The sequence below is a fragment of the Pocillopora damicornis genome, chromosome 11 (assembly GCF_964200805.1).
Source record: "Pocillopora damicornis chromosome 11, jaPocDami1.2, whole genome shotgun sequence".
Classification (NCBI taxonomy): domain Eukaryota; kingdom Metazoa; phylum Cnidaria; class Anthozoa; order Scleractinia; family Pocilloporidae; genus Pocillopora; species Pocillopora damicornis.
This window is the reverse complement of record NC_142680.1, coordinates 21640768-21665787: the sequence shown is the minus strand read 5'-3', so window position 1 is coordinate 21665787 and position 25020 is coordinate 21640768. Positions and strand designations below refer to the sequence as shown.

General features: G+C 38.1%; 2 protein-coding genes across 2 annotated transcripts in view; both read left to right on the top strand.

Annotated features, from left to right (window-relative positions):
• The window catches only part of LOC149038230 (hsp70/Hsp90 co-chaperone CNS1 homolog), a 121871-nt gene that overhangs the window by 75199 nt on the left and 21652 nt on the right, over positions 1–25020 (top strand). The gene's annotated exons all lie outside the window — the stretch shown is intronic.
• On the top strand, positions 13546–23298 carry LOC149038231 (hsp70/Hsp90 co-chaperone CNS1 homolog). The gene is made up of 4 exons (XM_089187226.1): positions 13546–13699; positions 14666–14827; positions 15089–15166; positions 22589–23298. The coding sequence occupies exons 1-4, from the start codon at positions 13603–13605 to the stop codon at positions 22684–22686; spliced, it is 435 nt and encodes a 144-aa protein (XP_089043352.1). The 5' UTR covers positions 13546–13602; the 3' UTR covers positions 22687–23298.

Here is a 25020-nt window from a genome sequence, read left to right as displayed (position 1 = left end):
ATTTTGTGCCAGTTTACGTCATAAAATTGCCGGAAATTTATTTTTGTCAATATGGCTTCTCCAGCGAAGAAAGTGCGGAAAGCAAACTTTTCACCGCTGAAATTTCCGTTTTAACGGAAAAATTTGAAGAAAATATGGACATTCTTCAAAGTAAATTTACCAACAGTATAACAAATGCAAAAAAAAACAAGATTTGGGAAGAAATCTCGGAGGCGGTAAACGCCGTCGGTGTGACAGCAAGATCAACGCAGGAAGTACGAGACAAGTGGAAAAACCTCCAGAGTCACGCAAAAAGAGAATTCAGTTCCTTTAAAAGTGAACAGAAGAAGACAGGTGGTGGCCCTGCTCCCCCGAACCCATTAGAAGCCAGTTTAAAAATAATAAACATGTTCAGTGACACTCCGTCATTTACTGGGTTACAGGGGTTTGAAACAGGTAAGTTTATAAATGGAAACATTATTGTAATACCTCTCAATGTCCATACCTTGCATAAAATGTATACTTCGCTAACAAACACAAAGCAAAGTGAAAATTAACGGACTTTAGACTTTTGTTTCTTTCTTATTTTCTTTTACATGTACTCCCACGTAAACAAAAAAACAAATGGCGCGCGAAAAGTCTGCCTTGCTCTTAATTCTTCGTCTGTATATCCATCTATCGTGAAACCGATGCTCCTAAACTCTCTTTGCTTCCTTTTTCTTCGCCCATCAACACCAACACAACCATACAACAAGTCAGCCATGTTGTGATTTTTATTTTTTAATCTGCCGATTAAGGATTTAATCCACCTAGCGAGCAGGGTTAGATTTAACCCTTGGTTTGATCGAAGGTTAGGAATAATCGGGCTTTGAACAACAGAAACTAATCGGCGACTTAAATTTAATCGGCGATTAGCCTATTTAATCGTGGATTAGCGCTAATCGCAGTTTTGAACAACCGGGCCCTGAAGAACAACTCAAGAAAGACAGAAAGAAATTTCAGCAAAGAGCTTCTTTCAGTATCCGCTTCACTGCTTGTCTCACTTCAATAATCTTCCAGCAATAAAGAAACGGGTTTAACGTCGAGTTAAAGTAAAGTAAAATAACGGCTACTTTCTGTGTGACGACTAAGAGTAATGAATATTTTTTTAGTATGAGCGATCACAATTTCCACTGTATATATTGGTGCAAAACAAACAACTAATGCTAACTGCACCCACAGTGCACTGTATAATGCCTTTTTGAATCGCGCCATGTTCAGTGCATTTGTCTGGCTCGTCTGTTGTTGATCTCGTATTTGTGCTTGGTGATATCTGAGAGTGCAAAAAATCTTTGTGTACGCTGCAAACGATATTACCAGGCAAAATGATGTAACTAAGTAACTGTACAAAAAGATTATACGGTGATAAAAAATTCCACATAAAGACGCGACTGGAGTAAAAACCCAAAAGGTAGTTATAATAATATACGTAGGCTTCAAAGTTACAATTTGTTTGTATCTCAGTCCCAACAACAAGGCGAGAAGTCTGTCCACGCTTATAGCCGTCATCGTCATCAAAGACACTAAAAACAATACATAGGCTGTGATGTAGGCTGCGTCTCTTGCGTATCAAAGGCTCCCTCCCGTACTAGCTATTAGACGCTGACAAAACTTGTTTCTCTTCACCAAAAATCACATCAAATTTGTCCTTGCTAAATTTGAAGCATACTGCACGTATCAGCATCCCCCGGGGGACCCTGTACATAAGACAAAAATCTTCCTAGTAATGCATATTTCAGGATTTTTTTTTTTGAGCGAAAAAACACCCTAAAAGGTACCAACTACGTCTCTGGTAGTCCACTTAAGTTTCAGACACCATAAAAAGTACCAGATCGCTGATTTTGACCCCTAAAAGGTACGACAAGCATCCTCACCCATTTCTCATCGCCTAACCCTTCTCCCCCCACCCCCAGGTCAGCACCTAAAAAACAAAAAAATGTGATTTGCCAACTACGAGCTGTCAATTTCACCTCGTAAAATTCACGTGAACTGGTTAATCAATTATAAAAACCTTTAGGCACTTCTCTGTCAGATTTTTATGGTTGACACAGGAGCTCGTTACCCTAATGGGTTCCTGTTGACAAAATCTGTCCTGTTAGGAGGCAGGACGGCCGTACTTTTGAAGTTTTGTCCGTCTTGACATAATTTGGCAGGGATTAAAATAACTGTTCGTCTCCATTTGTTAAAAAGAGTTTTGTACTAATTTTTTTCAAATTTTACAGAGACTTGCGTACTGCGGAAGGGCCCTTATTGTTTCAATTAAGCTCAATGTTTTTAGTTGTACAGTACGTCCATAACAACCGAGGTTATTAACCTGGAAGAGGTTAACGTCGGAAATGTTGCACGCACGTTTGAAAACCTTCATTTGGTAAGTGTACGTTAGTCTGCGTAGCCAGTCATCCAAAGGGAGGGGAGGGTAGTCTCCTCTCCTCTCCTCTCCTCTTGAGAGCCTTTTACGCAGTTGGCTAAAAGAACATGTATCACGCAGCATAAACGCCCACCTATTTAATACTCGCTTTCCACGGTAAATTTTGTTATAATTCCTTTCAAAGAAAGTGCATATCTTCACTTTGGATTTGACAAAGAACAAAACATTCTGCACTACAGAGTCTAAAATACTAAGCCACATGAGCTACCTTAAGTAACATAAAACGTGCGCGTAGATCGAGCGCAGAGAAAGTCTAAGTGATATGTAGTTTTTCGCAGTTTCTTGGAAAAGTTCAAAGTTTTCTGAGGCCTAGACTTATACGCATTGTTGTTCTAGACTTAACCCATGTTGTGCTTGTTTACACTCTCGTACTTTCTTTTAAACTTTGCTTGGCGGTGTGATGAAGTTGTAAGCTTGGCCGTGCTGGCGAGGGTAAAGGAAAAGTTCTGTAATTTACCTTTATCTCCGTTAAAAATAAGATGAGATATCTCACCATAAAATAAGGCCAAGCTTAAAGCTTTCTCCGAAAACCCTCTTTCAACTGCATTAAGCATTCAATTTGGAATATTTAGGAATTTAACTTTTCCTTCTTCACTTCACGTAATACACGCGTTTGAAAATCCCTCGTATTCTTTCAAAACATGTGCATGCGCAGTGTTTGACCGCTGTGTTTAAATTGGCCGCTATTAGCTGTTTACCTCAATCAGTAAAATTTAGCTCAAGTACAAATTAGCACTAAAGTCATATCTCTTGGCAAACATGAAGACATCAGCTATATTACTGTTTTCAAAACAATAAAGGAACTCGACTGCGACTTTTTTTAAGTAAAGAAATAAGCAGTATATTTAGATATACTGCTATATCTAAGCCCGATAATCAATTGGAAATATTCTCGCTGTATTTTGGGTCAATTCTGAATTCAATAAAACTTTATGAAACGACTTGAAAGAAATATAGGGGAAAGTTTAGGACAGTTAATCGCTCGGAAAATGGTAAAAATAGAATCAAATCACTTGGAGACAACTGAAAAATGCACCATGAACAAACTGGAAATAAAGCGACCCTTTCTATCTGATATTTTTAAAAGTCGATATTTTTTTTTTCATTTAACATTCCTTTTTTTCCTTTAGCATATAATTTCAGCGGAACGGCGAACCTGAAAGAGAACTTTGTATAAACCGTTCTTACTTCAATTTTGTTCCGTACACTTACTTACCATAACACACGTGAGAGTATGATCATACGAGCTCACATCTTTTCTTAGATTATGAATTGATTCATTCATGATAATGTGAGGTAGTTTTAAGAATACTTTCATAAATTTATGGTTAGTTTTTCCATTGCCTTCCCTTTAGTTGTTAAGGTGCGAAAAATACAATCGAGAGACCTCGAGCAAAGATATATATCATGGTGTAGCTGATTGACGAGCGTTCCCTATCAGTCAGTTTTGAGCTGACGTATGCGAGGTTTCCTAAAGTCTCATTCATCTCAGTAAATGAGTGATTCATTGAGGAGTTGAGTGTGGTAATAGAGGACACTAGTTGTTTAGTCATAAGCGAGAGTGCTTCGATAATAGAGTCGGGTTTTCCCGAGTGAGTTTGGCGAGTCGCCATGTTTGCTTGAGTCAAGCGCTGATATTTCTTCTGGATTTTGCTTCTTTGTCATGTTGACGGTCTTTGATAAGGTAGATGAGAAGAGTTTCTCCTGTTTTTCTTTGATTGTATGACAGTTTACGTCGACGTTGAAAGGTTTCTTGACTTCCTAGTTAGATTTCGTATTTCTCGACCGTCTCAGGCAAGACGGGAAAATGCACTGATCTCTCGGGCGGTTAGTGATTTCTCACGTGACTTCGTCAGAGGGCATGATGACGAGGCATAATCACGTGATTTTACCCCTATGAGGGAGTCGCGATGGCGTAATGGTTAGTGCGCTGGACTCCGGGTCAAGAGGTCTGTGTTCGAAACCTGGCCAAGTCATTGTGTAGTGTTCTTGGTTTGTCGGTCGGGATTAAGAAATAATAGTAAAATAATAAAGTAAGATGAGATCGTAGCTCTTCTGAGTCACTATGACTTGAGGTGGCAAAAGTCATCTGATTGTGCTTATGTCATTACTTTATGGAAGATATTCTTCTATTATTGCCAGGTTGAAAATGTTTTTTTGAAAAGTAAAGCAATAATTTTCTGAATTCAAAATCATTCCCATACATCTTAATTTTTAGTTCAGTATGTCCTACATTTGTAAGGATACTTCAAGGAATGGCAAAACAATCCACAGTGGTCCCTCTCCTGCTTCCTGGCCCTGCTTCTCCCCCTCAGTGGCCTGCAGGCGGAAGTAACTGGTATGGTTGAGACGAATGTCCTTGATAATCAACTGCAAACAGGACAAGTTGAGATGCCCACTCTTGTAGGTGCGGTAAAAGACAGTGGTGTCGTTGATGTTACACTCGAGGAAGGTGAGCAGCAACAAGAAACCATTTCTAGGGAAGGTGAACAAATTGGTAAACACGAGATCGCCAAGGTGTTTTGCAATCATGGTAGCCAGACGAGACTGCGTTCACAATCTATCTCTAAGGACGCAGAAAGTTTGAATTCACATTTCTAATTCAAAGTGAGTAGAAAACGAGCGCAAATGTTTTAAACTAATTTTACAAAGCTATTGTTTATTGAACTGAGCTACGCTGAGAGTCTCTTTCATAGGGGAAAGCAGTTTAAAACTTTTGTATGGAGGCTACGCATACTCTTTTCTGGGAACCAGGAAGTAACGCCGAGGAAGAATTTTTTGTTGATTGAAGCACGTCTTCGCTAAGCATTTTTTGGGGCTCATGTCATATTAATTAATGTTCGCCTCTCCTTTTCAGATTTTCGTTACCAACGCATATATGCCACCGTAAAAGGATTCTTTACAAAACGATTTAATCTAATAGAGTATCTCTGTCTAATCCGAAGAACTAGTGATAATTCTATCACTCCAAAAGACTTAAACCCCTTAACTCCCAAGATCCGATTGTTAATTCTCCTCTCTCGCTGCTACACATTTCCTTTTAACGAGCTCTTCAATCATTTGATTTGTGCAAAGGGTATTTCATTTTCGTCAAACGCTTAAACGTTAATTCATATGATCAAATTTCTTTCAAACAAAGAACACTAATCAAGAAGAAAACGGCTTTGAATGGAACATGAACTCGATAGACTGGAAAAACGTAAAATAATAAAAAAATGTAAACATAAAATATAACTAATCAGATCGTATGAAAGTGAGAGTCATGCGAAGCGCTCGAGAAGTATTTTAGTAATGTTAAGGTATGTGTATACGAAGTATGCTGAGTTTTTGGGAGATTTCTACTCCAAGCGCAATCTATTAAGTATATTTTGGTTGCTTTTGGCCTTGCACCAGCTGCAGGCATTGTAATCAACAAGGTATGAATGACTGGGTTTAGTTTCTATGGAAATTGTGGTGCCGCGTCGGTGAGGGGTACAACGAGATAATTTGGTTTTATAATCCAACTGCACAGAGTTCAAATAATGCGAATATGTGTATATACCACATGTATAAAGTTGGTTATGTTGTACCGTAAAAAAACCTGTTTAACCGGGCGGCTACGCACGCTGCGCTTCTCTATCCACTTTGCTTTTCCCGCCTTGTGAGGAATGAGCAGAAAGACATGGAGGAATAAAAAGCAGTTTGATCATAAATAACCTACTAGACTATTCACGGGCTTGTAGTATTGCCTAGCACTTTCACTCCTTGTTTGAATTTGACGAGCCTGTGGGGAAAGTCAAAATACAGCACAACTCATAAAAATACTCATGCCACCGCCAGATAAAAAAATCCGAAGAAATCCGAAAAAATCACCATGAATCTTATTTCGCAAGATTATCATCTCGCAGCTGGAGTTTGGGCTGCCTGTGGTGTGAGTTCAGACAAGGTGAAGTAACGCGATATTTTCCTCCGTTTGAAGGTCATGCTCTTTTTCTGTTACAAAAATGAAAACATTCGGTACACAAAGTGTCCCATCTCAACCCGCCCATGCTACGTATACCTATGTTCTTGTAAATGGTGTCATGGATCAGGGGGCTGTGCACAAAGAATAACGTAACATTAACCAGAAATCTTGGGCTCATTTGATAAGTGTGGTGGTTTGTGGTCTTCGCGAGAGCCTCGTTGATTAAGGTCGAGATTTATTGGGACATGAAAGTTTCGCATTTCATTTTTTGTATTATTTTTAAGTCAAACGTGTTTTTACGGCTCCTTTACGCGCAACGAACACGCCTAACAACTCACGTTCCATCACGTACCATAAAAACAACGTCCAAAGTCCATTAGAACATACCCAATCATTGCACTACGTGAACATTAGGCAATTTTTCACGTGCTTGAATTGTACTCAATCAACCAAATTCGCATCTACATGCGCCCGTGTATTATTCACTATTTATGACTCATTTCCTCGGGAAAGTTCACAATGCGTCATCGACTTTTGGTTTACCTGAGAATGTCACGCAATGGTAAAAACATCATCATGATCGTAAAACAAAAAGTGAGTCATTTGCATCCTTTTGGTGGCAGCGAGAAGTTTTTAACGCTCGCCATCCCCAGCTCGAAGCGTTGCTTCTAGGTTATCGCGAGCTAAATTTCAGAGGAATAAAATCAAATATTCCTACGTCGTGAGACCACTAGGAAAAGAGTACCCTCTCGACACCGTTCGTGTTATAAGTCACCTTCTGAAGAACTCATCAAAATATCTTCGGTCTTGCAAAATTTTACAAATTTAACAGGTTCTTAAGGACGAATTCAACGCTCCATCGCTGACGAAACGTCGTTTTAAGGTAAGCTCTGAAATAATTAATTAGACCAGGTGGATTTTTGTCTCACCCACACAGTGTTCCATCAATAACATTGCCAGTTTGTATTAACAAAGAAAAACTTATTACATTATAAAATATAGACAATCCGGCATGAGGCGTGGGGTCTTGGTTTCATATAGGTCTTTCAGCAAAGTGAGCCGGCAACAATACACTAGACCATATGATCGCAGACAAGGGCAAGTTATGAAAATGTTATCGATCTAAAGTGCTGTGTCCCTGCTTACTCTATTTTTTTTAGAAGAATATTTAGTGAGAACCGAGAAAACTGAGTGTTACGAGATAATCTGAAGCCTTTTTCCTTTTTATTTTGATTATAAACTACCATCTACGTGTTACATCCTGTTCACATTATAGAAATTGAAAGAGGAAGCAGTTGTCACAAACACACGTTTCGAGGGGAAGATGTAAAACGCTCCTTGCTTATTAGATGATACAAAACTTGGCTGGTATTTTCAGTCAGAGAAAAATTTAAGGCGACAAATCAAAATACGAATTCTTTAACACATCATTTGACTTCTTTTGAAAAAATGTAGGTTATATTAAGAACACAGCGTAACTGAATATTTACCAGCACACCTGTAGAAAATGAAAATAAGCTGAAATCCAGCTCACACATAGATTTTGGAATAAATGATCGTCTTCTTTGCTCTTTTTTTTGTCCTACATAAATTAACGAGTGAACCACATGCTCCTCGTTCTTGTTCGTCATAACTCGAGTCGGAAATTGAACGAAAATTTGAAATGAGATTGCCTAATTGCATTTGCTCGTTCCACATAAAATCATGAGTGCTACCCGTTGGTGATTTTCATTGAAGGCATTCTGGGTGGCGAATATTTATCTATAAGTTTAGTTTGAAATGACAGAAAGAAATAGATCCTGAACGATCTCGGTAGGAAAATTTTGAAGATCCGTAAAGATCTTGGCAAGAAAATTAAAGATCTTGGAAAGAAAATAAAAGACCCCTGAAGATCTTGACAAGAAAATGAAAGATCCTTGAAGATTTTGAACATTAATTTTTTTATCCCACACATTTCTATATAATTGTTTCTTGGCCAAGGCCTGGAGAGGTCAAGTATGATCAATATCTCGGATTTCTGGTAATGGAAAACTACCTTGTTGTCTCAAATAGAGTGAATTAATACTTGGAAACGAAATTACCATCAGAAAAGCAAGCAGAAGGAGGCAGTGGGGGAGGGGGTGCACAGATTTTTGGGATATATATATATATCTTTTTATTTTGCTTCCCTGACCTAGTCTACTGATTACAAATTTTATTTCGCCAATTAAATTCCATTTTGCTAAATTAAACTTCGCTCCATCACGTTTCATTTCCTTGTAAACAACCTGCATTTAATCACGTATTCTAATCGCAATGTCCAACCCCACTGGAAAAAAAATTCACACTAACAAGTGCCACCGATAGAGAACTTTTAACGCAATTCTCCCGCGTTTTGACTTTTTCTACGAATAAAGTCGGCTTTAAACTACCTTGAACTTAATCCAATCGCGTGTTTATTCCTTGTAAACAACCAGCATTTTATAAAGTATTTCACACACAGTGGGCAAAGGCCAGATAGGCAACAACCAATCAAGGAGCCCTCTCTCAAATATTATCCTTTTCTCTTGTGAAATGTATCTTCATTGGTCGAGATCGCAATATATCTTTGGTTAGAGTCTATTGGAGATACAACAGAGTTTCAGTTTGATTTTCTTAGTAGAATTACATGAAATTATATTTTTCAGGCATCTAACTGTAGACGAATAATTTTGATTTTCTCTCTGGTAGAAGAACGGCAGTAAGCGTGGTCTCTTTCGCAACTATTATTTGGTCTCATCACGCTACGCGCGCTCTCTCCGTCGGGGAATAGATGGCGTTGTGTGACGAGACCAAACAACTGCTGCGAAGGAGAAAACAGTAAGCGTGGCACCGATCCATTTTATTTCTGCTTAGAAGTATTTAGACAATAGAGAAAATAGACCAAAAGATACCTGCGTGAGTTAAGCTAAATCACCTTTTTTCTCTCTTTCTCTTAAGGTGAAGTAATGCAATATTTTCGATCTTTTATAAAGCTATGCTCTTTTTCTGTTACAAAAATAAAAACATTAGGTACACAAAGTGTCCCATCTCATCCCACCCGGTCAAAAAGATAAATCTTGCATGCTATGCATGCCTATGTTTTTGCTTGGAAGCCAGAAAATTCCCAATAAACTAGTTTAGTGCAAGTGACATTAATGCATGAGTATCACCTTGCTTTCGTGAGCTGTACTGAGAAATATTGGCACTATGACATTTCTATACTGCCGTAACCTTGGGCCAATATTCCCTTGTAAAGAGTCGTGCTCGAATGGTTAGTAAGAAGTAAGTACTGGCTTTCGAAAATGTGATCTACACTGTACATGTATCTAAGGCTATTTTGAATTCCAGAACAATTGATTTCCTTGTGCCTCTACATTTATTGAAATTTTTTGTACGTGAAGACAGCCGAGAAGGATTTTATGATATTTGAAAAACAACTGGTCTGGATTATCAGGATAGTTAAAGTTAGCATCAAAGACAAATCAATTCTGTGCACAAAACAGTGTAAACGTGAAAGGATTGCAAAAACAATTAGTTTAATATACATATACTGGTAAACCACAAACATCAGCACCTGTACCAAATTGAAATCCATATCAACATACATCAGCATGCATTAGTGTATATATTTCATTGTTTTTCCTGTCAAAAGTGTCCAGTTGAACTAACAGCCAGCTGCACACATATGGATGTCGGTTCAACTGGAGGAAATTGAATAAAAAACTTACACATTTTGTAAGTTTTGACCAGTAATCCCTATTTAAAAATCAGCTAAGAGAATTTTACTTTGGTTTTGCAAAAGTTGTTTCTTATGAAAAAGAATTCACCATAAACTCTCCCCTCTTGAGGAGACATGGTGGCCTTATGATTAGTGAGGTGGAGTCAGGGTCAAGAGATCTGCATTTGTTTTTGTGCAAAATAATTTACTCTCATGGTACCCCTCTCCACCCAGGAGTATAAATGGGTACCAGAAATTAGTCAGGAGAACCTGATGAAATGACAGGCGGGAAGAATGAGGGGGGGGGGGGGGGGGTAACCATGGGGTGGACTGTCATCATGTCCAGGGAGGAGTAGTAATACCAAGTCGCTTCATGTGAGGAATCCAGGATTATAAGCTCAGGGCCTGGATGGGACACTCTTAAATACAGACTTTACGTAACTACCTACTACAGCCTCTGGTTTAAATAATTTCAATTGCTTCTGTTACAAAGTATACGAACTTGCAACATACAGATGATGATTTTTTGCCCAATTTATCTCAGTAAATTAGGAATGTCTTTTGTAAATCTTGAAATTTTCAAAAATCCAGACAGAGGCGGAGTTTTCTATACTAATGTTTGAGCACTTTGTAGGCTTCCCGCAATCTGACAGGACGCGTAATTAAGCACACAGTGGTAAAGGGCCCTTCCGCAGTACCTACAAGACACTGACAAAACTTTTTTCTCTTCACCGAAAATCACATCAAAATTTGTCTGTGCTAAATTTCAAGTGTGCTGCACGTATCAGCACCCCCCGGGAACCCCTTTATATAAAAGGGCGAGGATGCGTGCAGGAATTTCGAAAACGACCCCTATAAAATTATAAAAGGTACCTGAGTCTTATCCGTGTGGGAGTGGCAACAAAAGATATCTATCCCTATAAAGTAACAATTTAAACTCAAAAAAATTGAAAAATCCTAAAAATGAGAACTTCTTTATCGATGTGCTCTAGAGGCTCAAGTCAGATCATTAAAATCGTCCTAGTGCTTACTAAATGCTTATTTCAGGTATTTTATTGAGCGAAAAACATTTTAAAAAGTACCAGCTAGGTCTCTGGCAGTCCACTAAAGTTGGAGACACCATAAAAGGTACCAGATCACTGATTTTGACCCCTGAAAGGTACGACAAGCATCCTCACCCATTTCTGATCTCCTCCTCCCCCACCTCCCCTACCAACCCTGTCAGCACCTAAAAACAAAAGATATGATTTGTCAACTACGAGCTGTCAGTCTCACCTCTTAAAATTCATGTAAAGTGGTTATTTACTTATAACAACTTTTGGCACTGATCTGTCAGATTTTTATGTTGACAAAATCTGTCCTGCTTCGAGGCAGGACGGCTGTACCTTTTTTGTTTTGTTCGTCTTGACATAATTTGGTAGGTAAACAGACTATTCAAGTGCATCCGGAACTCGATCTGTGCACTTCTAGTGCATAAAGTATTCTTTTGTAACATAGCCAAAGATCGCGCGATGTCTACTTTTCAAGCCTTTTTCTCTTTTCAAAGAGGCATCAGAATTATTTTCATGTCAAATTTGCAGTAAACTGCTTGCGTGTCATCCTTTGTTTTCAAGGTGTCCGACCAGGTATGACTGAAAATGGCACCTCGCTTTGATAGGAATCCTTTTGTTGTTGCTTCTTACTTCCTGAAATTATCACTTGAAATTCGCTCGGTAATGTAAAAAAAAACAACAACAACAACGCGAGTAATATTTATATATCCAAATTCTTTCATCACAGAAAAAGTTGTAGGACCTAATAGCATTTTAGGGACGGACCATTAAATTTTTGATGCGGGTGTTGGGGTGTTGGGCAATAACCCCCGAAAAAATCGAGCACGGGCTCAATGGAAGAAGACAAATCGTGCAATTGGCAAAAGACCTCCCTCCCTCCCCCGCATAAAAAATCTAATGGTCCGTCAATAAGGTACCTTTTACATTATTCCAAAATGGGTTTCATTCCCAAATGAAATAAATTTCATGCCGCGTTTACATGCAAGATAATTTGGATTATAAAAACAAGTAGTAAAAACAAGTATTTACGTCCTTTTTCTATGCTTCCCTCGCTCCTAAAGAGGATATACAGATATGAGTGTCGTACCGCGTTTACTTTACACAGGTACAAAAGGTCGTCCAGAATAAGTGTTTCGTTCTGGAGTGAAAACCTCAATAAACTCATTCACAAATGACTCGTTTCGAATAATTTTACTCTGGTATCATGCGACAACCGGGATGAACTCGTTCTTGAACAAAACTCATCCCGATATCATTTAAAAGGCCCCAAAGAGTTTTTATTCCCAGAGCATCATGCTTTTTTCCCTGCCAGAACAATATAAATTTCAGCGCGTTGAAGCAACAACCCGCTTTGAACTGCTACGCTGCCACTGAAACAACGATTAGTGACGACAAAAGTAACATACTGTAATATTGTCAATTCAACATTAACAAAAATCTTCATACAGGGTAAATATTCATTTGTGTTGGTATCAATTATTGCATGGCTAGCTTCTAATATAACTGGGATAGGGGAAAAACACAACGTAAAAGCTGAGCTCCCGGCAAAAAGTAATACCAAAGCGTAATATAATGACCGAAACAGTTATTGGTCCTATAAAATCATAAATAAACTAGGTAAGAGTGTTGCGTTAGATTTGTTTACAAATTGTAGTGATTTATGCCTCGATATGTCAATAAAAGGTAGCGACAAGTAGGCACACAATGTATATTTCATAGTCGCTAGCAAGTAAATTTTGCCGGACTTTGAGTTCGTCTCACAATAGAACAACACAATTGCACAAAAAAATTTTTACAGTAACTTTATAACCATCCTTTTTTCTTTTAAAAGCTAGAAGCTCAGTAGATTTTGTCATATCGGTCGTTGTTAAAACTGTCTTTGTTTTGATGCTACTTTTCAACATAGAAAAAGTATGTCGGACAAAAATAGTTACCAAAAAATAAATATTTCTTTGCCATCCTCAATAATGTCAGGGGATTAAGTTTAATTGATAAAACAAAGGATTATGCCGACAGAAATACCGGAGGTCAAGTAAATTCGTTACATGAGGTCACACAACTCGGGCAATATTCAGAGTGAAAATTTGCATATTTGAGCGGTCCAACGAAAAACATCATTTCTCAAAAACTAAAATGTATTTTCACAAAAAAACTACACCACAAATATTAGGACATATTGGGCTACAAAATATGAAAGTAGGAGAGAAAACGAATTTGGGCGACTTGCCGCCGTTTCTCTGATGCATGTTGACATTAGCTCTTAATTGGCTTCTGATTTTGTGTCTATGTATCCCTCCCATTCTCAGAAGGGAAAAAATATTTATTTTGCAACTGGGTAATATGTTGAGCTGATGTTTATAACCATTTTCAATCACCTTTTTTTCAGGCTAGGATGACATAGAAGAACAACTTTGTAAGAAGCATCAGTCTTCTCACAGTTGCTATGGCTACAGGAAGAAGTTCAATTAAAGTTCCATGTGAAAATGAAGACTTACCTGACAAAGAAAATGCACCAAATATTGACGAGGACACTTTACGAGGTGAGCTAGGTTCAACTTCGGCTTCAGTAATTGTTAGAACAATTTCTATTCGATCAGGATTAGTTTCAAGAATGCAAGCAGATGTGGAAAAGGATACATACACTGCACGACAACTTTAAAGGATATTTGGTCATTCATGACTCTCTTCTATGATTACAATATGCTGTTCATTGAGAAGATCTATGACACAGAAACTTTTGCTATTTTCTTTTCTAACAGTTCAAAGCAATAACACAAAGTTATAATAAGTTAAGACTTTATTTGATCATCATATAACATCCATTGTGTAAGTTTGCATCATAGGTACCATCATCATCATCACCATCATCTTTCTTATTTAATGAAACACAATCACTTTGAAACCTTCAACATTCCCTCCCTTCTCCTCGAGCAACCCACAGGCATTTGATCTTCATCCAAGCCAAAGAGGGTGGGGTTTAACCCTGCCTGACTGGCGTTAAGGAATTTCAATAAAAACTGTCACATCTAATTTCCAGTAGAGTACAAGTGTTAATTATCATTGAATATGGAGGTGTTTAAGGTAGATAGTGTACTTTCACTAACAAATGGCTTAGAAGAAATAAGGCTTCAAGGTCTAGGTTTTAAAGCTTGGTCAATTAGTTTTTAAAGCTTGATCAACTAGTTGAAAGTCAAATTGCTAATTATTTCGCCTTCTACATAAAATTGTGTGGGGCATTGGAATATTTTATTAATTTTGCCCAATGAATGGGAATTTTAGGAAACCTATCTCAAAAAATTTAAATGCCCAGGGGTTTGCCTCAAGTTGAGTGATGCTTAATTCTCATTGTTATTCTTACCCATGATGTCACCTACATAATTGGCATCATCATAACTGTTGAAAATCTTGGCAGCTCTGATTATACACTAATAATTATTAACTACGACCACAGACTTTGACACCTATTTTTAATTTTTTTTTCGAATTATTTTATTTTTTCTTTGCAGCCACAGCTGATGTTTATAGAAATGAGGGTAATGAGGCCTTCAAGAAAGGAGATTTCATCAATGCTATTCATTTTTACACCAAAGGAATTAAAATGAACTGCAACGAGAAAGAACTGAAGGCCAAACTGCACAACAACAGGGCTATTGCACATTCTAAAATTGGTAAGATGATGAGAGCTTTAATAGGCATTTTTTTTTCTATTTTGAAGCTATTGAGTTGTCAGTAGTAGTTTTCTGAAAAAGGTGATAATTTTGAATGCATGCCCGGAAAAATTTAGATCTCATCTTGGCCTCTCAAATATACAAATAAGTAACATCTTACCCCAGATATCAACGAGCATCACAAGTTTTTCTCAAAATTTTAGTAATGGTAGTTGGTTTGTAACATGTATGGCTAATCAGAGATATTTATTTCAATAACAGGAAATCACCAGGATTCACTTAGGGATGCAGAAGCAGCCATTGAGTTAAATCCAACTTTCCTTAAGGCAATTGTGAGAGGTTAGATGTGTTAGCTGTACTATAATAATAATAATAATAATAATAACAATTATAATAATAAAAAGAACTCAACACTCTAAGGTTACGTGAGGTTAAATAGAGTTCAATCTTGTCTCAATGGACTTTAATTAAGAGGTCGAGACCACCCTGATGTACATTTGAATCCAGCTCTTGACTGCTACGCTATTACTTCCGTTAATCATGATGAGAATATTATTTTGAACGGGATGAAGAACTCAATGCGGAATGCAAAGCAAAATTTCAGCATGAATATTTTAGTTCCTTAAGTTCAATGAGTCACTGGTGTCAGATATGTTAAGAGCGTGTCCACGAGAGCACCGGGCAGTCGTGCTACATGCCATCTCACTTTGAAACTTTGGCAGTTTAAAGGGTCTACCCCAAAACTCAAAACGACAAACTGGTTTCTGTTTTGGTTTTTTTTCCGGGGGGAGATAGACCACCCCCCAATTTTTCTTGGTTTTCACCAAGGAAATCGCTTCAAATAGGTAAAATGTATGAAGCTCTCATTGCGATGGTATTTAACTGATAGCTTTGAGGATTTGCACACATATTTTTACATCCTTAGTTAATGTCTGTTGCGAGTATCAGTCAGTTTGATGGACGGCTTGTTAATCAACAGAGGCAAATATACGACTGTGTTTTTAGACTTTTCGTTTCATCTAAATATTTTACAACTTTGAGGTCAAATATCTCCCGTTGCCAGAAAGCTACAACACTAATCTTAATTACCCTTTATAACCCATCATTTCATCTCTGAAAATCATCAAAAAAATCTTTGGGCACTACCGTATTTTTGTCTTGGATGCCTTTTAAAATCTGCGACTGTGACAAGTTTCTCTCAACTACACCTGTCACGCAATTTTGGCTCTAGGCGGTCACTTGACAAAATAAACCTACATTTTTTAGCTCTTTATACAAGATGATTGATCAAGAAAGGTGAAAATTGTGAAAAACTTTCGAGAAAAACTTTCGAGATACACGGTAGACGAAAAATCAATGGGAAAATCGTAGCGTTTCTTTCCTCGGTCGTTTATTACTTTGAAGATTTGCTAAAATCAGCAGATATGGCTTTTGTACGGCACAAAACATTCATTATTTTCTATTTTCATTAGTCTCTCATTTTAGGAGATTTTAAAGTCACATGCTGCGTGTTGGCTGATATTATTACATGTTCCAGTGTGCTACAACTTCGGCTTTCACAGACGAGAAATTCTGCGCTCTCGCTCGAGAGCAAATATAAATTGTTCTATTGGACTAAAAACTGTGCTTCTATCCCGAAAATAAAATTAAAATAGTGTTGACGTTGTCACTTACCGCCATCGAACATTTACATACAGAACTCCGCTATGCTAACATCTGTTGTGTGACCCGAAGACTCTCCGTAGGAATTATTCAAGCGCGTTGTTCATGCTGTCTGCTAGATAACAATTTCAGAATAATCTGCAGATCTCTATGATTATTTGCCTGCTTCGATCGTAAAATATCTGCATATTTTTTCAAGTATTCCATTACCACATATAAATCTACATCTCTTTAGATCGAGTGGTCCCTCCTTATCTTCTGCCTTGTTCGGTCAGTTTCGAATTCTAAAGCTAGATCATTGGCATCGGCCTCTCCGTCCTCATTCATATTTACAGAGGGGGACCTCATCAATAAACCAATTTTTGTTACGGCAGATAACCGGCTGAAGCATCGAGCGATTTGCTGCTGTATCAACGGGTCAGTCTTAGACAACATTTCTGGCTGGTGTCGTCTCTTAAACTCTCTCGATATTTGGGAGATCACATTAGAGGCGGTTGCCTTACTAGTTTCCTCCCTTGCCCAGCACACGTCTAGGAGATAATTCCCTGCTTTCTGAGAAAAGGTGGCGGTTTTTTGTGTTTTCCAAAGAGCCCATCCAAAGTCCACTTGGCTAGTTAGGGATTGTTCGTCAGAATTTTTACCTGAGGTCCGACCCCGAACGTAGCCGTCCCCTATAGAATGGCAAGCCGGTCTTAGTCCATTTCCTCTTGATCTTATCCTAGGCGGAATGTTTTTGTCGGCTTCACTGTGTTTGTCTTTGTCAGGGTACATTTGGATGGCAGCCAATGACTGAAACATCTTGATACACCCTTCTATTAGCAAGAATATCTCGCTTTCTTGTTCCGTCTATGACGGATTGGGTATAGTTCTCGCGATGACCTGCGTTCAGAAATCTGTGCACGTTGCTGATAACCACCCGCTTCTACGACTAGTTTGCTGAAGGTTTCTAATGTGATGAGCCTAGTGAGACCCTGAAGTGCTTCAAACTGTGCCAGTTGGTCTGCGCTATAAACTTGGCTCAGTTCTTAAGTCAGAGGGAGGATCGCCCACCTCTATCTATGTGAGCGCCTCTACAGTACCTGCGTATCCCTAGCAATCATATGATATAAAGTTCATCTCAGTCACAAATCACCAGTTAGGAAAACTGATGTTCAGATAAGCGCTCTTCTTGCCCTTCTTCCTTATTCATTGTCGACTCTAAGATAGCAGCTACAGTACGCGTTCTATTTAGGGTTACAGTCACCTTGCCGCCACCAGAAAGACTCGCCACCAGCTTTGATTTCTTCTGCCATCTGCAGATTCATCTCTCTCTCACTTTATGTCTCCGATTTTTGTGAAGAGGAAACTGGCATTTACGAACCCGAAGGTCTGAATCTCACACCAAGTTGTGCACGATATTTGAGGTACATCGTGAAATCGCGGCCTTCGTAGTCTCCAAATAAGCCAATACGCGCTAGAATAAGTTCCATCTCGGACGAAACGCGTGTTTGGGATACATCGACGTCTCTCAAATGTTTTTTTTTTAAGCTGTATACCCACGAATTTAGAGGTATGAGCTGTTGCCGTCCCTAGCCAGCGCGAGGAAAGTAACATTTGGTTGTACAGTTAGTTGCAAATGAACAAGACAACTGCACCATCTTGACTTTATCAATTCGAGTGTTAGATTGAATTGAGGGCTTTTTAGACACTCGATTTCTTATATGGCATCACTATGAAGACGTAATACAACTGATACACCTACACTACATATAGAATTAACAATGTCTGTTGCGCTGTTGCTAGAAAGAGGAAAATATGACCGGAAGTGTACGCTTTTTTTGAAAAGAGTTTCAGAGACGTTTCAGAGATGTCTATCTTTGATCGGCTGTCACAAAAAAATGACCCCCACTTCAATTTACAAGGAAAAATGAACTTACCAACTCCTTGTTGAAAAAATTGGAATTCATTTGACCGATACGCCGGTTGTTTCAATTTTTCTTTTTCCTCGGGCTGTTATGAAACAGTTCATAAATTGACTAATGAATAAAGTGTTTTGAAATACCGTTCGGGATTTGCCTTTTTTTTCTGCGTGCAAATCAAGGGTAGACAAAGTTTTTAAACATTTGACTAGATTTTCATGGAGTTCACCTCGATAATTTTCGTCGGCCAGAGTCAAGACGCGCCAAGCTAAGCGACATCGCCCTCCAGTAAAAAAAATTTCCAAAGAATAAACGTGGCGAGCGTGAGGAAACGCACATTTTTTTCATCATTGTCATCAAAACCCATGATGTACCTAAATTGGTACTTACGGTATCAAACCATTGATTATGACAGGGTGAGCTTAGTTTTTCTGTCGAGGTCGACGTGACTTCACATTAAAAGCATTTTTGACGGAACAAACTAGTGAGCATCACTGCACGAACTGAGAAAGTAAAAACTTGTATTTATCTCCCACACGTTTCGTCTGACAATAGTAGACTTCATCAAGGATTTTTTCAAGTATGGTAAATAAGCTTGCTCAAATACAAATAGTAAATAAGTTATCTCTTTACTATTGAAGTCAGTGGATAGAATACGCCAGGTGCGCCTACGGTGTTATACATGCGTGACATTTTCCGGACGTTACATGTACGAGTACGTGATCCGTTTAAGGGTCACAGATTTAGTGCAAATATTTCTCTCCTCAACATCACCCAATGTCTCTAGTTTACAGAGGTCTTACAACGTGTCATTATATGGAGTTGCCTTCTGCGGGTAGAAGACTACAAGCGAATTTCTCAGGCGTAATTGCCTTTGATTTCTCAATTGATGATGTCGCAAACACAGTTTTTGGGAGTCACGAGACAAAAAAACTTATCAGGACCTAGTTTCATGTTCTAATGGAAATAAATAGCAAATAAAAACACATTTTCTTGAGAAATAAAGTCGCAAATGACGGGGGTTCTCCGAAACAAATAATGATAGAAAAAGATTTCAGTTCTGGTCAATATTGACTTTTCATGGCCTACTTCCAAATCTGAGGGAACGTGCTGAGGGAATAAAAAAACATAAATGTCTGATAATGCAAGTAAGAGAAAGAAAATACAAATAAAGAAAAGGGAGAAAACATAGGAACCCGTGCTGCAGCGTGCAGATATCTTTTGAACCAGACCTACACACATAAGCCCGACACCGGCCAGAGAAACTCGAAAGAGTTTTGTCTATGAACTAGCTCGCACGTGCACGCAGGAAAGGCCATGACAATCAGCGAAAATAATAGCAAATGCAGATGATATTTGCAGTCAAAAAACAACAAAATAAGATAACAGAAGGATTAGGAACTTTTTAGAAGTGTCTTCTTGAAAAAAAAAAACAAACAAACAATTTTTACTTCTCATAAAAGGTCACGCAGTGACCCTACAAATACTATTCCTATACGTGGAATTTCTTGATGGTGGAAAGTGGAAAAAACATTTTCCACTCTTATTTTCTGGAAACACGGCGCAGTTAATGAATTTATGAGGTTATTGATATTTAACAAATAGAGAAGCCTTGACTGTGCTCTGTTCTGTTATAAAGCACGCAGAAAGCGGCTAGAGCACGAAAGAAGTGTAGGGAGAAACACGAGACGTAGTCGAGTGCTTCTTCCCACTTCTTGAGTGCTCTAGCCGCTTCCTAAGTGCTTTATAACAGAACAGAGCACAGTCAAGGCTTCTCTATTTGTTTTATAATAAAGAATCCGTTAAATTACCCAATCATTACTTTCAATTTCCAAAACAAACTTTATTTCCAAAGCGAACAACGATGTCGTCAGCATGTTCTATACTCTCATAAAGCACCCTACAATAAGCCAATCAGAATCCCTGTTAGAATGGTTCAAATAATCTGATTGGCTGTACAAGACTAAAGCTGTCAAAAGTGTCAAACCATCAAAGTTCAAAAACCATCAAAGTTCACATTCTACGATAGTTTACAAACTAAAATAGTTCGGCAAGTCGAACTTAACACTTTCGCCTGAAGTTTTTGAGTCTCTAATACAGAATCTTCAAGTGAAATGTTCAGTGAACTTCAACCGAATTATGGCTCATAAAAACACGCGAGTTTTTTCCACATGATAAGGCAGAAAACAAACTGTTAAAGGCGAGTGTTTTTCGAATGAACGACAGCCGAATTCACCGGAAGATCGAAGATCGCTCGTGATGACAGCGCCGCAAAACTCGGTTGCAGTGGCTGATGTGAATTGCCACTCAACGTATCGGAAAGGATATCATAGCAAGCTCTTATTTTTTCACTCGAAGGGCGGCCGATTTAGTTTCTGAGGCTTGCTTTACTGTGATGACCGGAGATCGCCATAATGAGCGAGCCGCGATGAACTTCAGCATGATCATATTCGCTCAGACACCGTGATGATTAGTATGAATTTTAACAATTATGCCAGTTTGGTTATATTTTTTATCATTTCTGTTTTGTTCTGTTTTGTTTTTGAACACTGAACTTTATATACTATACGAGTGTTAGCTGTGTTTGATTTTTATTGCCGTACGTAAGCTTGCAATCTAACTGAGCGTGAAAATCTTTTAAACTCGGAATGTTTATTTTGTTTTTCCTTTAAGGATTTTCGTATCCGCTCACGTTTTAATAACGTAAATTACGGCGCCTGGTATGTTTACAAACCTTTGTTTGATTCTTCTGTTGCTACTTGCCGGCTCGCTTCAGTTTCGAAATTCCAATTATCGGAAAAAAGCTGAAAAGAAGTCCCGGAAAAGGTCGAACATAGTACAATTAGCAGATGGCGTGACAGCTCTAGCTCAGCTCTATGCTCTATACTCTCATAGAGCACGCTCTTTCAACCAATGACAGCGCGCGTTATATGCGAACTTTATTATAATTCCTAACAAATAAGGGGGGCAGAGTTTCCCGTCATTCGCGGTATGGAAAAGCCGAAGTTGTTACACTTAGAACTTGTACGTCAACAAGCAGGCGACATGTGACCTTAAAATCTCCTCTCCTGTTAAAGTTTCCTTATTGTAAACTGTGCGATAATGATAATAGACGATCAAAGTATAGGCTAATGAATGTTTTGTTCTGTACAAGAGTCCTATGTCCTAATTTTAGCAAATCTTCAAAGTAATAAACGACTAAAGAAAGAAACGCTACGATTTTCCCATTGATCTTCCGTCTACATGCATCTCTCTTAACGTGAAATTTTCCATTCCTACAAAAAATCTCAAAAGTTTTTGACAGTTTTCACCTTTCTTGACCAATCAAATTGTATAAAGAGCTAAAAAATGTAGGTTATTTTGTCAAGTGACCGCCTATAGCAAGAATTGCGTGACAGGTGTAGTTGAGAGAAACTTGTCACAGTCGCAGATTTTAAAAAGTATCCAAGGCAAAAATACGATAGTGCCCAAAGATTTTTTTGATGATTTTCAGAGATGAAATGATGGGTTATAAAGGGTAATTAAGATTAGTGTTGTAGCTTTCTGGCAACGGATGATATTTGACCTCAAAGTTGTCAAATATTTAGATGAATCAAAAAGTCCAAAGACACCATCGTATATTTGCCTCTGTTGATTGACAAGCCGTCCATCAAACTGACTGATACTCGCGGCGGCCATTAATTAAGGATGTTAAAATATGTGTGCAAATCTTCAAAGTAATCAGTTAAATACCATCGCAGTGAGAGCTTCATACATTTTATCTATCTCCCCCTGGAAAGAACCAAAACAGAAATCAGGCTGTTTTTTGGAGTTTTAATGTAGACCCTTTAAACTGACAAAGTTTCATTGAAATCGGTGAGATGGCATGTAGCACGACTGCCCGGTGCTCTCGTGGACACGCTCTTAAGTCACTATCTAGCTGTTTTAAAAAGAAGGATCAGGACTTACCTAACTTTTAGTGTTTTTGTGGGAGTTGTTGATCCTAATTTAAGTGTTCTTAGAAGTTTCAGTTGTCTGTAAGGCTAAATATATCTAACTGAAACCTAATAGGGCCTGTTTATTCTTTTCCGTTTAGTTTTTTGTATTGTTTTGTTTTGTCGTTTTTTTTTTCTTCTGGTCTGTAATGAGTTCAATGGTTTCAGGTTCTTTTCTCAGAATTGAGCTACAGTAATAATATGCTTCTTTGTGTTGTTGCCTACAGGAGCCACTGCTTGTGTTGAATTGAAGAGATTTGAAGAAGCAATCACTTGGTGTGATAAGGGACTAGCTGTATCCTTTGAAGGAATATTTCATTTTTAACCGTGGGTATAATGGAAAAAAGTTTCCATAATTTGATGTTTCAAGGGAGAAAATACAAAGAAGGGTATTAATTATGATGGGAACTTGTCAGCTCGTATACTTTAAGTGTGTGTGATTAAAAACATAGAAGACGTTATTACCTCATGACTTATTAATGAAATTACTCCTTTTAGCCAATTTGACTTAGTTCTACTATCCATGCCAATAACTGGTAGATTAGTTTACATAACCCTTTAATTTCCCTGACCAAATTTGTAATTATCCTTACTGTCAACCATATAATTCTTGTGTAATGTTAGTACAGAGAATTCAGTATTGCATCAACTAACTATTTTTAAATTGATATATCTTTTTTACTCTCAACACTTGTGTGATTGATATTGTATTGCTATTGTAAGGAGAAATTCTCTTTTGGTCACTCACGGCAGTTAAAGGGTTAGAAGACTAAATTTTATCCAGTTTATACATCGTACTTGGGTAGATGATCTCTCTAAAATAAGCCGAAACAAAAAGCTCGGTAACGTTTACATATCTTATGCAGATTTTCTTGCCTTCGACCTTTTGCCACTATTTAGAGACTCGGAAACTTTCTTTGTGCTTTCCTATGGACAAATAAAAATTTTAAAGACATGCATTTGTGTTATAAACTCATTTCTTCCACTGCTGTAAAACATTTGTCTGATGTTAAGGCTATATTAATTTAAAAATTAAGCAAGTGCTGCTCAGTTTTTGGAAACTAGGGATTAAATCTAGATATTGCGCGTTAAATTTTGAGACTGCACACAGAAAAAAAAACATTTTTTGAAGTGTAGATTTACTTCATAACTGACTTTAAGACTGAATGTTGATAAATCCTCTACCTTTCATGCAAAGCCATCCTAATGGGCCATTTTATAGTTGTGTACTTAGTTGCCAAGCCTTTGATTTGGAGTGAGGCTGAAGGTGACCTTGTTGTGATAGAGACCAGTATCTAGAAACGATAACAACAAAGTGGTTTGCATTTAAAAGGCAGCAATGTTTTTATCATAACAAGGTCACCCTTAATCATCTCTCTTGTTCGGAGGTTTGGGAACCAAGCACGCAAATGTTAAAATGGACTATTACATATCAATATGATCAGAAACATAATATGTTTTGCTTTTTCCACATTTGTAACCCTTAACATAAAAAAGATTGACAAAAACAATAGGATCTTCTTGTCATTAAGATTTCAGTCTCTCAGTGAAGTGAGAGATAAATCCATGGAGGAAAAATATCCTATTCGTCATGACCACGTTAGTGCAAGTTCAGGTGATGTCAAGAAAGTCATACATCTCTATAATCGGGGAAAAAAAGTCACAGAGTACCACAACCTACATCTTAAAAAAGCTAAAGAAGTAGGAGACAAGCATGGAGAGCGTAAGGCTTATGGCAATCTTGGCAATGCTTATCACCGTCTGGGTGATTTCGAAAAAGCCATAGAGTACAACAACCTAAATCTTAAAATAGCTAAAGAAGTAGGAGACAAGCATGGGGAGGGTGTTGCTTATGGCAATCTTGGCAATGCTTATCTTAGTCTGGGTGATTTCAAAAAAGCCATAGAGTACCACAACCTACATCTTAAAATAGCTAAAGAAGTAGGAGACAGGCATGGGGAGGGTGTTGCTTATGGCAATCTTGGCAATGCTTATGGCCGTCTGGGTGATTTCAAAAAAGCCATAGAGTACCTCAACCTATATCTTAAAATAGCAAAAGAAGTAGGAGACAAGCATGGGGAGGGTGTTGCTTATGGCAATCTTGGCAATGCTTATCTTAGTCTGGGTGATTTCAAAAAAGCCATAGAGTACCACAACCTAGATCTTAAAATAGCCAATGAAGTAGGAGACAAGCATGGGGAGGGTGGTGCTAATGGCAATCTTGGCAATGCTTATGGCCGTCTGGGTGATTTCAAAAAAGCCATAAAGTACCACAACCTACATCTTAAAATAGCTAAAGAAGTAGGAGACAGGCATGGGGAGGGTGTTGCTTATGGCAATCTTGGCAATGCTTATGGCCATCTGGGTGATTTCAAAAAAGCCATAGAGTACCACAACCTACATCTTAAAATAGCTAAAGAAGTAGGAGACAGGCATGGGGAGGGTGTTGCTTATGGCAATCTTGGCAATGCTCATGGCCGTCTGGGTGATTTAAAAAAAGCCATAGAGTACCACAACCTACATCTTATAGTAGCTAAAGAAGTAGGAGACAAATCCATGGAGGCAACGGCCTACTATTCATTAGGATGGGTTTTTGAGTTGCAAGGTGGACTGCCAAAAGCCGTTGAACATCACCAAGCTAGCATAAACTTATTCAATT